The sequence below is a fragment of the Taudactylus pleione genome, unplaced genomic scaffold (genome assembly GCF_031769625.1).
Source record: "Taudactylus pleione unplaced genomic scaffold, aTauple2 ptg000893l, whole genome shotgun sequence".
NCBI lineage: Eukaryota > Metazoa > Chordata > Amphibia > Anura > Myobatrachidae > Taudactylus > Taudactylus pleione.
In genome coordinates this window covers 438,964-452,370 of record NW_028285294.1, presented here as the reverse complement: position 1 = coordinate 452,370, position 13,407 = coordinate 438,964, and the positions used below count along the sequence as shown (strand labels likewise).

The following is a 13,407-nucleotide window of genomic DNA, read 5'->3' as shown; positions in this document are numbered from 1 at the left end:
GACCCCCAGTGTGTGTGCCCATATTACCTATAGTATCCAGGCATATACCTGCTCCTGCACAATGATACGGGACCCCCAGTGTGTGTGCCCATATTACCTATAGTATCCAGGCATATACCTGCTCCTACACAATGATACGGGACCCCCAGTGTGTGTGTCCATATTACCTATAGTATCCAGGCATATACCTGCTCCTGCACAATGATACGGGACCCCCAGTGTGTGTGCCCATATTACCTATAGTATCCAGGCATATACCTGCTCCTGCACAATGATACGGGACCCCCAGTGTGTGTGCCCATATTACCTATAGTACCCGGGCATATACCTGCTTCTACACAATGATACGGGACCCCCAGTGTGTGTGCCCATATTACCTATAGTATCCAGGCATATACCTGCTCCTGCACAATGATACGGGACCCCCAGTGTGTGTGCCCATATTACCTATAGTACCCGGGCATATACCTGCTCCTGCATGAGCTCCTTCAGCTGGCTGATCTTGTCTGCATCCTCCGGGTGCTGTGTGATATATTCCTTATCAAAGAATGCCTGGCGGGCGGGAGAGGGGAGAGAGTAAGGTATCCGGCCGCCGCTCAGAGGTGTATGGGGGTGGGGAGCGGGGGTGGGGGGAGAGAGGGAATGAGAAGGAGTTTGGGAAAAAAAAGAGGGTGAATGCGAGGGAAATGGTGAGATGGAGGGAAGGGGACAGTGAGTAAGGGGGGAGAGATAGGAAGTATGAAGAGGATCTAGACAGGGTAACATCAGACACTGCTATTATCATATTGGGGTAAGTCCGGACCCTCTCCCCGTAGTTCCCCTTTAAAACTCTGCAACATCAGTGACACAAGAGATGAATCTTCAATACCTGAGACTATCACAGTTTCCAATTTATATACCGATAATGATTACAGTATTCCCTACCCACCCCTAATCTCTGCCACCCTCTCATATGCCCACTATCATTCCTGTCCACTCTACTCTCTGCCTGCCCTCATTCCTACCCATCGTCTTCCAACCCTCATCCATGCCCATCCTCTACCCATCTACTTAACTTCCATCCCTCATACATGCCAACCCATCTTACCTTCCAAACCTCACCCCTGCCCGTCTTCTTACCTTCCATCTCTCATCTATGCCCGCCTGCTTCCCCCATCATCTTACCTTCCAACCCTCATCCATGCCCGTTCCCCTCCCTGCCCATCATCTTCCCTTCCAACTGTCACCCGTGCCCATCATCTACCCTTCCAACTGTCATCCGTGCCCGTCCTCCTCCCTGCCCATCATCTTCCCTTCCAACTGTCACCCGTGCCCGTCCTTCTACCTGCCCATCAACTTCCCTTCCAACTGTCATCTGTGCCCATCCTCCTCCCTGCCCATCATCTTCCCTTACAACTGTCACCCGTGCCCATCCTTCTCCCTGCCCATCATCTTCCCTTCTGTCACCCGTGCCCATCCTCCTCCCTGCCCATCATCTATCCTTCCATCTCTCATCTATGTCCGCCTGCTTACCCCATCGTCTTACCTTCCAACCCTCATCCATGCCGTTCTCCTCCCTGCCCATCATCTTTGCTTCCAACTGTCATCTGTGCATGTCCTTCTCCCTGCCCATCATCTTCCCTTCCAACTGTCATCCGTGCCCGTCCTCCTCCCTGCCCATCATCTTCCCTTCCAACTGTCACCTGTGTCCGTCCTCCTCCCTGCCCATCATCTTCCCTTCCAACTGTCACCCATGCCAGTCCTCCTCCCTGCCCATCATCTTCCCTTACAACTGTCACCCATGTCCATCCTCCTCCCTGCCCATCATCTTCCCTTCCAACTGTCACCTGTGTCCGTCCTCCTCCCTGCCCATCATCTTCCCTTCCAACTGTCACCCATGCCAGTCCTCCTCCCTGCCCATCACCTTCCCTTCCAACTGTCACCCGTGTCCATCCTCCTCCCTGCCCATCATCTTCCCTTCCAACTGTCACCCGTGTCCATCCTCCTCCCTGCCCATCAACTTCCCATACAACTGACACACGTGCCCGCCCTCTTGCCCTCCATCCTTTCTACAGCTTGGCTCAATTACCTCTCAGTCTGTTAGTACCCGGTCTTGTTTTATTCCTGTGTTTGATCCCAACTGTACATAAATAAATAATATCCCATCGTCGTTTCTTTGCCTCACTCTACAGCACAATCCCTATTTTAGCCCCTTATATTTCTGTGCCTACTTTTCCTCTATACACTCCTGCCCCCAATCTCCCAATGAGCGGTCAGTGTTCCCCGCACCTCCTGGTATCGGGTGATTCCGCCGTTGACCGCTGCATCGATGACGCCATTGAGACACATGCTGAGCAGGTTGATGTTTCCGTGCAGATTGTGGTGCTGATACTGCGTGATCAGAGCGCGGAGCTCTTGTGTCTTGTTACCCAGAACCTGCAGAGCGTTCTCCAAGGGGCTGACCTCCACCTGGAACAACCAATCAATGATATCATATTTATTCATTTAATGTTTAATAAATCATATTCACCACCCCTCCCCCATCATCAATCATTACTGTGCTGTCACTTCCGGTATTAACAGAAATCCTGAACTATTTCTCCGTTACTCCTCTGAAATCTGGATGGAGGAACCTTTAACATAGAAAACACCCCAGTTTCTCCATACAAGGAACCGTGGGTCACACATACCAGCTCTCTCTTCTGCACTTCAAACCAGCACGAGATTCCAGGGAGACTATGAGACAGCGTTAGAGTGCTGCGCTCTATCCATAGACTCTGAGAGAGAGAGAGAGATTATGTGACACTTATCTGCAGACACATCATGTAAGGAGGAGAGAGGGCGTCAGCCTGCGCCCCACCTTAAACTCGTTATCTTTGTCCCGTGTTCCGCGGTGGAACGGTCGGTCATAGCGAAACCTGCGGACGTTGTTTACTCTGTAGAAACTCTTTATCCTCTCAGGGACCTGATCCATGTTCAGGACTCTTGGGGTGTCTGGGAGAGGGGTGACCGCATAAATCTGCAGGTCTAAAAGTCAGAGAGTCAAGGAAGTAACTGGGAACGTTATCAAAGGCTGGCGCCATCGGACCACGCCGCTGTAATGTGTCACATTCACTGCAACAACTTTACCTTCCGGGAATCGAGCTTCGGTCTCCGGCAAATGGGGAGCAACTTACAGGGTTCCAGCCGGCGCTCTACGGCCCCAATTTCCAGTACAACCAGTAAGGAAAGGATACATTCCGCCACCACTGGCCGGCTTATGTGGCCAATCAGGACAGAATCTCTGCTTGTATTTAATATCATAGTAAAGATTATCTAAATAGATTTCCAACAGGAGATTCTGGGGTATATTTACTAAGGTGCAAGGTTTTATAAGTGGAGATGTTGCCCATAGCAACCAACCAGATTCTAGCCATTATCTTCTAGAAGGTACAATACAAATGATAAGAAGAAGAATCTGATTGGTTGCTATGGGTAACATCTCCACTCCTAAAAGCCGGCACTTTAGTGAATATACCCCTCTGTCTGTGATTTCAGGTTTGTTTGTTACCTGATCTTACTGCAGCTTTGCTGACTACTGACTGTGACCCCGACGTCCGAGTATCTAATCTCCCTTCTTGGTCTTCACTTTGTCAGGTCAGGGACTTTGTGATGAGGTCCTGGTGGCAGCAGCGTAACAGTGCACTGTATCAAGCTGTTATACGTGGCACCATACCGCCCCTCTGCCACCACAGCAGCCCACTCCCTTACCTAGATCCGTGTACATAGGCACGCTGTATCAAGCTGTTATACGTGGCACCATAACTCCTCTCTGCCACCACAGCAGCCCACTCCCTTACCTAGACCCCATGTACATAGGCACGCTGTATCAAGCTGTTATACGTGGCACCATACTTCCTCTCTGCCACCACAGTAGCCCACTCCCTTACCTAGACCCCATGTACATAGGCACGCTGTATCAAGCTGTTATACGTGGCACCATACTTCCCACTCTGCCACCACAGCAGCCCACTCCCTTACCTAGACCCCGTGTACATAGTCACGCTGTATCAAGCTGTTCTACATGGCACCATACCTCCTCTCTGCTACCACAACAGCCCACTCCCTTACCTAGACCCCATGTACATAGGCACGCTGTATCAAGCTGTTATACGTGGCACCATACTTCCCTCACTGCAGCCCACTCCCTTACCTAGACCCCATGTACATAGGCACGCTGTATCAAGCTGTTATATGTGGCACCATGCCTCCTCTCTGCCACCACAGCAGCCCACTCCCTTACCTAGATCCCGTGTACATAGGCACGCTGTATCAAGCTGTTATACGTGGCACCATACCTCCTCTCTGCCACCACAGCAGCCCACTCCCTTACCTACATCCCATGCACATAGGCACGCTGTATCAAGCTGTTATACGTGGCACCATACCTCCTCTCTGCCACCACAGCAGCCCACTCCCTTACCTACATCCCATGTACATAGGCACACTGTATCAAGCTGTTATACGTGGCACCATACCTCCTCTCTGCCACCACAGCAGCCCACTCCCTTACCTACATCCTATGTACATAGGCACGCTGTATCAAGCTGTTATAAGTGGCACCATAACTCCTCTCTGCCACCACAGCAGCCCACTCCCTTACCTAGACCCCGTGTACATAGGCACGCTGTACCAAGCTGTTATACGTGGCACCATACCTCCTCTCTGCCACCACAGCAGCCCACTCCCTTACCTAGACCTCGTGTACATAGGCACGCTGTATCAAGCTGTTATATGTGGCACCATACCACCTCTCTGCCACCACAGCAGCCCACTCCCTTACCTAGACCCCGTGTACATAGGCACGCTGTATCAAGCTGTTATACGTGGCACCATACCACCTCTCTGCCAACACAGCAGCCCACTCCCTTACCTAGACCCCGTGTACATAGGCACACTGTATCAAGCTGTTATACGTGGCACCATACCTCCTCTCTGCCACCACAGCAGCCCACTCCCTTACCTAGACCCCGTGTACATAGGCACGCTGTATCAAGCAGTTATACGTGGCACCATACTTCCCTCTCTGCCACCACAGCAGCCCACTCCCTTACCTAGACCCCGTGTACATAGGCACGCTGTATCAAGCTGCTATACGTGGCACCATACCACCTCTCTGCCACCACAGCAGCCCACTCCCTTACCTAGACCCCGTGTACATAGGCACGCTGTATCAAGCTGTTATAAATGGCACCATAACTCCTCTCTGCCACCACAGCAGCCCACTCCCTTACCTAGACCCCGTGTACATAGGCACGCTGTACCAAGCTGTTATACGTGGCACCATACCACCTCTCTGCCACCACAGCAGCCCACTCCCTTACCTAGACCTCGTGTACATAGGCACGCTGTATCAAGCTGTTATATGTGGCACCATACCACCTCTCTGCCACCACAGCAGCCCACTCCCTTACCTAGACCTCGTGCACATAGGCACGCTGTATCAAGCTGTTATATGTGGCATCATACCACCTCTCTGCCACCACAGCAGCCCACTCCCTTACCTAGACCCCGTGTACATAGGCACGCTGTATCAAGCTGTTTTACGTGGCACCATACCACCTCTCTGCCACTACAGCAGCCCACTCCCTTACCTAGACCCCGTGTACATAGGCACGCTGTATCAAGCTGTTATACGTGGCACCATACCTCCTCTCTGCCACCACAGCAGCCCACTCCCTTACCTAGACCCCGTGTACATAGGCACGCTGTATCAAGCTGTTATACGTGGCACCATACTTCATTCTCTGCCACCACAGCAGCCCACTCCCTTACCTAGACCCCGTGTACATAGGCACGCTGTATCAAGCTGTTATACGTGGCACCATACCACCTCTCTGCCACCACAGCAGCCCACTCCCTTACCTAGACCCCGTGTACATAGGCACACTGTATCAAGCTGTTATACGTGGCACCATACCACCTCTCAGCCACCACAGCAGCCCACTCCCTTACCTAGACCCCGTGTACATAGGCACGCTGTATCAAGCTGTTATACGTGGCACCATACCTCCTCTCTGCCACCACAGCAGCCCACTCCCTTACCTAGACCCCGTGTACATAGGCACGCTGTATCAAGCTGTTATACGTGGCACCATACTTCCTCTCTGCCACCACAGCAGCCCACTCCCTTACCTAGACCCCATGCACATAGTCATGCTGTATCAAGCTGTTATACGTGGCACCATACTTCCTCTCTGCCACCACAGCAGCCCACTCCCTTACCTAGACCCCGTGTACATAGGCACGCTGTATCAAGCTGTTATACGTGGCACCATACCACCTCTCTGCTACCACAGCAGCCCACTCCCTTACCTAGACCCCGTGTACATAGGCACGCTGTATCAAGCTGTTATACGTGGCACCATACTTCCTCTCTGCCACCACAGCAGCCCACTCCCTTACCTAGACCCCATGTACATAGGCACGCTGTATCAAGCTGTTATACGTGGCACCATACTTCCTCTCTGCCACCACAGCAGCCCACTCCCTTACCTAGACCCCGTGTACATAGGCAAACTGTATCAAGCTGTTACACGTGGCACCATACTTCCTCTCTGCCACCACATCAGCCCACCACTCCCTTACCTAGACCCCGTGTACATAGGCACGCTGTATCAAGCTGTTATACATGGCACCATACTTCCTCTCTGCCACCACAGCAGCCCACTCCCTTACCTAGACCCCGTGTACATAGGCACGCTGTATCAAGCTGTTATACGTGGCACCATACTTCCTCTCTGCCACCACAGCAGCCCACTCCCTTACCTAGACCCCATGTACATAGGCACGCTGTATCAAGCTGTTATACGTGGCACCATACTTCCTCTCTGCCACCACAGCAGCCCACTCCCTTACCTAGACCCCGTGTACATAGGTAAACTGTATCAAGCTGTTACATGTGGCACCATACTTCCTCTCTGCCACCACAGCGGCCCACTCCCTTACCTAGACCCCGTGTACATAGGCACGCTGTATCAAGCTGTTATATGTGGCACCATACCTCCTCTCTGCCACCACAGCAGCCCACTCCCTTACCTAGACCCCGTGTACATAGGCACGCTGTATCAAGCTGTTATACATGGCACCATACTTCCTCTCTGCCACCACAGCAGCCCACTCCCTTACCTAGACCCCATGTACATAGGCACGCTGTATCAAGCTGTTATACGTGGCACCATACTTCCTCTCTGCCACCACAGCAGCCCACTCCCTTACCTAGACCCCGTGTACATAGGTAAACTGTATCAAGCTGTTACACGTGGCACCATACTTCCTCTCTGCCACCACAGCGGCCCACTCCCTTACCTAGACCCCGTGTACATAGGCACGCTGTATCAAGCTGTTATACGTGGCACCATACCTCCTCTCTGCCACCACAGCAGCCCACTCCCTTACCTAGACCCCGTGTACATAGGCACGCTGTATCAAGCTGTTATACATGGCACCATACTTCCTCTCTGCCACCACAGCAGCCCACTCCCTTACCTAGACCCCATGTACATAGGCACGCTGTATCAAGCTGTTACACGTGGCACCATACTTCCTCTCTGCCACCACAGCAGCCCACTCCCTTACCTAGACCCCGTGTACATAGGTACAGTACAGGATACACTGACAGTCACTCTGCAGGATTGTGTCATCAGGATGGTTGAGATGTTGCATTGCTACAGCCTGCGGGAACTCGCTCAGCATCCTCTGCTGGAAGGCCTCCAGGCGCTCGTAGTCATGGCCGCGGCACACGAATTCCTTATTCTGACAATAAGACAAGGCAGGGGAGATACATAACATAACTGCAGGGAACCGCATGGGGAAAGTGCAGATCAGGAGTGGGGTCCGCACAGAATGAAGCTCTTACCCGCAAGAAGAACGGAAACTTCTTTCCATAAAACCCTACTCGGAAAAACTCTGGCTCCAGTCTCTGCTGATCCATAATATGATCATAATAGGAGGCCTCCATTTTCTGTGGGCGGCGAGAGAAGAAGCGTAAGGGGATGGGCGATTATACAGCGCAATAAGGACATTCTAAGTATGACCTAGAGATGTAGATAGGACGCTGCTCTAATAACATGTTCATACACTAACATACATGTGCCTGACACGTCTCTTTTCTGGGGAAAGTGCACTGTTGTATGAGAGCATTAATAGGAGAATGGAACACGTCAGAGAAAGGAGAGAGGAGAGAGTACAGTGGGGACAGTACAGAGAGCAGAGAGAGTACAGAGAGAGGAGAGAGTACAGTGGGGAGAGTACAGAGAGCAGAGAGAGTACAGAGAGAGAAAGAGTACAGTGGGGAGAGTACAGAGAGCAGAGAGAGTACAAAGAGCAGAGAGAGTACAGAGAGAGGAGAGAGTACAGTGGGGAGAGTACAGAGAGTACAGAGAGAGGAGAGAGTACAGTGGGGAGAGTACAGAGAGCAGAGAGAGGAGAGAGTACAGTGGGGAGAGTACAGAGAGCAGAGAGAGTACAGAGAGCAGAGAGGAGAGAGTACAGTGGAGAGAGTACAGAGAGCAGAGAGAGTATAGAGAGAGGAGAGAGTACAGAGAGAGAACAGAGAAAGGAAAGAGTATAGTGGAGAGAGCAGAGAGAGTACAGTGGGGAGAGTACAGAGAGCAGAGAGTACAGTGGGGAGAGTACAGAGAGCAGAGAGAGGAGAGAGTACAGTGGGGAGAGTACAGAGAGCAGAGAGAGTACAGAGAGCAGAGAGAGAACAGTGGGGAGAGTACAGAGAGCAGAGAGAGTACAGAGAGAGGAGAGAGTACAGAGAGAGAACAGAGAAAGGAAAGAGTACAGTGGAGAGAGCAGAGAGAGTACAGAGAGAGGAGAAAGTATAATGGCGAGAGCACAGAGAGATGAGAGAGAACAGTGGGGAGAGCACAGAGAGCAGAGAGAGTGCAGAGAGAGGAGAGAGTACAGTGGGGAGAGTACAGAGAGCAGAGAGAGTACAGAGAGAGGAGAGAGTACAGTGGTGAGAGTACAGAGAGAGTACAGAGAAAGGAGAGAGTACAGTGGAGAGAGCAGAGAGAGTACAGAGAGGAGAGAGTATAGTGGAGAGAGCACAGAGAGAAGAGAGAACAGTGGGGAGAGTACAGATAGTAGAGAGAGGAGAGTATACAGTGGGGAGAGTACAGTGGGTAGAGCACAGGGAGAGGAGAGAGAACAGGAGAGTACAGAGAGCAGAGAGAGGAGAGAGTACAGTGGGGACAGTACAGAGAGCGTACAGAGAGGAGAGAATACAGTCGAGAGAGAACAGAATATGTAGAAATTACAGAGAGAGGAGAGAGTACAGAGAGAGGAAAGAGTACAGTGGGGAGAGTACAGAGAGTGAAGAGACCCCAGAGAGCCGGGAGAGTACAGAGAGTGAAGAGACTCCAGAGAGCCGGGAGAGTACAGAGAGTGAAGAGACCCCAGAGAGCCAGGAGAGTACAGAGAGTGAAGAGACCCCAGAGAGCCGGGAGAGTACAGAGAGTGAAGAGACCCCAGAGAGCCGGGAGAGTACAGGGAGTGAAGAGACCCCAGAGAGCAGAAAGAGTACAGAGAGTGGAGAGAGTACAGAGAGCCAAGAGAGTACAGAGAGCAGAGAGACGCCTTAGAGAGACTACAGAGAATGGTAAGAGTATGCTGGGGACAATTCAGAGAGAGAGTACAGAGAGTGGAGAGACCCCAGAGAGCATACAGAGAGCAAAGAGACCCCCAGGAAGCAGAGAGAGTACAGAGAATGGAGAGAGGGCCTGATTCAGAGCCGCTCGTAAGCGTCCGCACGCTCGCCCTGGGCGATGGTCACACAACTGCGCATGCGTATGGTTCGCAATGCGCATGTGCAAACCAGTCATTGCGGTCGGAAATCGTGCGCTCGTAAAACACAGAGGGGCTGCTATTTTGAGTGACAGAATGTGCCGTTTGTGGGTGGTAACAGGGGAAGGTGCTTGAACACGGGGAGTGGAGATCCGAACGCAGGCGTACCAAACGGTCAAAAGGGCGTTTAATGGGTGTACATAATTAGTAAAGGAGCGTCATCGACCACGTCACTTGGTTGCCTTTTAGCCTGAACTGCTCGCAGTGATTACGGGAGGTAATTCCTACCTCAAGCGCTGCGAGCAGTTCAGATGCCGTTCGATGTTCCTGATTAATTTAATAAAAACAGGAGATGACGTGATTTGTGAACGGCAAAGGGGCGTCTTGAAAAAAAAACGAGCGCATTTAGCGGACGCTCGCACAGACATAGAGGCGTCCTCACACCGCAAAGAGCGAGCGCACAATTTAAATATCCCGCCACTTTTTGAAAACGAGCGGCCGCAAATAGCGTCCGGGTCTGAATCAGGCCCAGAGTACACTGGGAACAGTAGAGAGAGTACGGAGTGGAAAGAGGACCTGATTCAGAGCCGGACGCTATTTGCACTCGCTCGGTCAGAAAAAGGGGCCGGCTATTTAAATTGAGCGCTCGCTCTTTGCGGTCTGTTGACGCCTCTATGTCTGAGCGAGCGAGCGAACGAAATATGCGCTCGCTATTTTTTAAAGACGCCCCCTGGCCGCTCGCATCCTACGTCATCTCCGCTATTTATTTGATTAATCGAGTACATCGAAAGGCGTCTGAACTGCTCGCAGTGCTTGTGGTTGGATTTTCCTACCGCAATCATGCGACCAGTTCAGACTAAGAAACAACCAAGATGACGCTGCTTTGTTAATTATGCAAACCCTTAAAACGCCCGTTTTGACCGTTTGGCACGCCTGCGTTCGGATCTCCACTCCCCGTTTTCAAGCAATTTCCCCTGTTACCACCCACAAACGCCTCATTCTGTCACTCAAATTATCAGGCATTCGCTATTTTGCGAACACAATTTCCGACTGCAATGACTGGTTCGCGCATGCGTATTACAACCCATACGCATGCGCAGTTGAGCGAACATCGCTCGGAGCGAACGAGCGGCCGCTTACGAGCGGCTCTGAATCAGGCCCAGAGTACGGAGTGGAGAGAGTACAGAGAGCATAGAGTGTACAGAGAGTGGAGAGAGTACAGAGAGCATAGAGTGTACAGAGAGTGGAGAGAGTACAGAGAAGACAGTACCAAAAGCAGTGACAGTGCAGGAAGCACAGAGTACAGAGAGCCTAGAGAGTGTAGAGAGTACAGACAGGAGAGAGAAGACAGAGAGCAGAGAGAGAGAGTCCAAAGAGCGGAGAGGGTTCAGAGAGGAAAGAGTGTACAAAGGGCCTGATTGAGAGCCGCTCGTAAGCGGCCGCTTGTTCGCTCCGAGCGATGTTCGCACAACTGCGCATGCGTATGGGTCGTAATGCCCATGCGCCAACCAGTGAGTGCGGTCGGAAATCGAGCACTCGCAAAATAGCGAGTGCCTGCTAATTTGAGTGACAGGATGAGGCGTTTGTGGGTGGTAACAGGGGAAATTGCTTGAAAACGGGGAGTGGAGATCCGAACGCAGGCGTGCCAAACGGTCAAAACGGGCGTTTTAAGGGTGTGCATAATTAACAAAGCAGCGTCATCGATCACGTCACTTGGTTGTTTCTTAGCCTGAACTGTTCGCATGATTGTGGTAGGAAAAAACAACCACAAGCACTGCGAGCAGTTCAGACGCCTTTCGATGTACTCGATTAATCTAATAAATTGCGGAGATGATGTATGAAGCGAGCGGCCAGGGGGCGTCTTTACAAAATAGTGAGCGCATGTTTCGTTCGCTCGCTCAGGCATAGAGGTGTCAACAGACCGCAAAGAGCGAGCGCTCAATTTAAATAGCTGGCCCCTTTTTCTGAGCGAGCGAGCGCAAATAGCGTCCGGCTCTGAATCAGGCCCAAAGAGCGACATGCAGAGAAGGACGGAGTACAGAGAGGGGAGGTGTCCTCAGTGCTGTACTGAGATTAAAAAACACATTGGAAAGACAGTAACAACCAATTACAGAGAGTCCACTTGGAGAGAAGGGAACACTCACCAATATCCAGCTGAGGCTCTGATAGTCATACAGCTTCTCATACTGAGCTGCCAGCTCCCTGCAGAGAGGAATCCCATACTCCCAGCACTGAGAGACAAAATGACAGAGGGAGGGGAAAGTAGGGTTCATCCAGAGATATACAGTATGTAATTTCTTCTGCTACATAGAAAATCTGCACCATCTACAACTAATAATCAGTGGAAGGCAACTCTAACAGTGCCCAGCTAAGGGTACGGCCATTGCTGTGTGATACACCATGACAGTTATCAGTACCAGCTAAGGGTACGGCCATTGCTGTGTGATACACCATGACAGTTATCAGTACCAGCTAAGGGTACGGCCATTACTGTGTGATACACCATGACAGTTATCACTACCAGCTAAGGGTACGGCCATTACTGTGTGATACACCATGACAGTTATCTGTACTAGCTAAGGGTACGGCCATTACTGTGTGATACACCATGACAGTTATCAGTACAAGCTAAGGGTACGGCCATTACTGTGTGATACACCATGACAGTTATCAGTACTAGCTAAGGGTACGGCCATTACTGTGTGATACACCATGACAGTTATCACTACCAGCTAAGGGAATGGCCGTTGCTGTGTGGTACACCATGACAGTTATCACTACCAGCTACGGGTACAGCCATTGCTGTGTGATACGCCATGACAGTTATCACTACCAGCTAAGGGTATGGCCGTTGCTGTGTGGTACACCATGACAGTTATCAGTACCAGCTAAGGGTACGGCCATTACTGTGTGATACACCATGACAGTTATCAGTACTAGCTAAGGGTACGGCCATTACTGTGTGATACACCATGACAGTTATCACTACCAGCTAAGGGTACGGCCATTACTGTGTGATACACCATGACAGTTATCACTACCAGCTAAGGGTACGGCCATTACTGTGTGATACACCATGACAGTTATCAGTACTAGCTAAGGGTACGGCCATTACTGTGTGATACACCATGACAGTTATCAGTACTAGCTAAGGGTACGGCCATTACTGTGTGATACACCATGACAGTTATCAGTACTAGCTAAGGGTACGGCCATTACTGTGTGATACACCATGACAGTTATCACTACCAGCTAAGGGTATGGCCGTTGCTGTGTGGTACACCATGACAGTTATCACTACCAGCTACGGGTACAGCCATTGCTGTGTGATACACCATGACAGTTATCACTACCAGCTAAGGGTATGGCCGTTGCTGTGTGGTACACCATGACAGTTATCAGTACTAGCTAAGGGTACGGCCATTACTGTGTGATACACCATGACAGTTATCAGTACTAGCTAAGGGTACGGCCATTACTGTGTGATACACCATGACAGTTATCACTACCAGCTAAGGGTATGGCCGTTGCTGTGTGGTACACCACACCATGACAGTTATCACTACCAGCTACGGGTACAGCCATTGCTGTGTG

At 51.2% G+C, this 13,407-nt stretch overlaps 1 protein-coding gene across 1 annotated transcript in view; it reads right to left on the bottom strand.

Moving 5' to 3' along the window:
• DOCK3 (dedicator of cytokinesis 3) overlaps positions 1-13,407 on the bottom strand; it is a 394,022-nt gene that overhangs the window by 25,818 nt on the left and 354,797 nt on the right. Inside the window, exons 39-45 of the mRNA XM_088459078.1 lie at positions 11,958-12,044; positions 7,877-7,981; positions 7,632-7,773; positions 2,840-3,006; positions 2,670-2,756; positions 2,269-2,448; positions 469-552 (exon numbers count right to left, since the gene is read on the bottom strand). Of these exons, the coding sequence (XP_088315204.1) occupies positions 469-552; positions 2,269-2,448; positions 2,670-2,756; positions 2,840-3,006; positions 7,632-7,773; positions 7,877-7,981; positions 11,958-12,044 (852 nt within the window). The remainder of the gene's footprint in view (positions 1-468; positions 553-2,268; positions 2,449-2,669; positions 2,757-2,839; positions 3,007-7,631; positions 7,774-7,876; positions 7,982-11,957; positions 12,045-13,407) is intronic.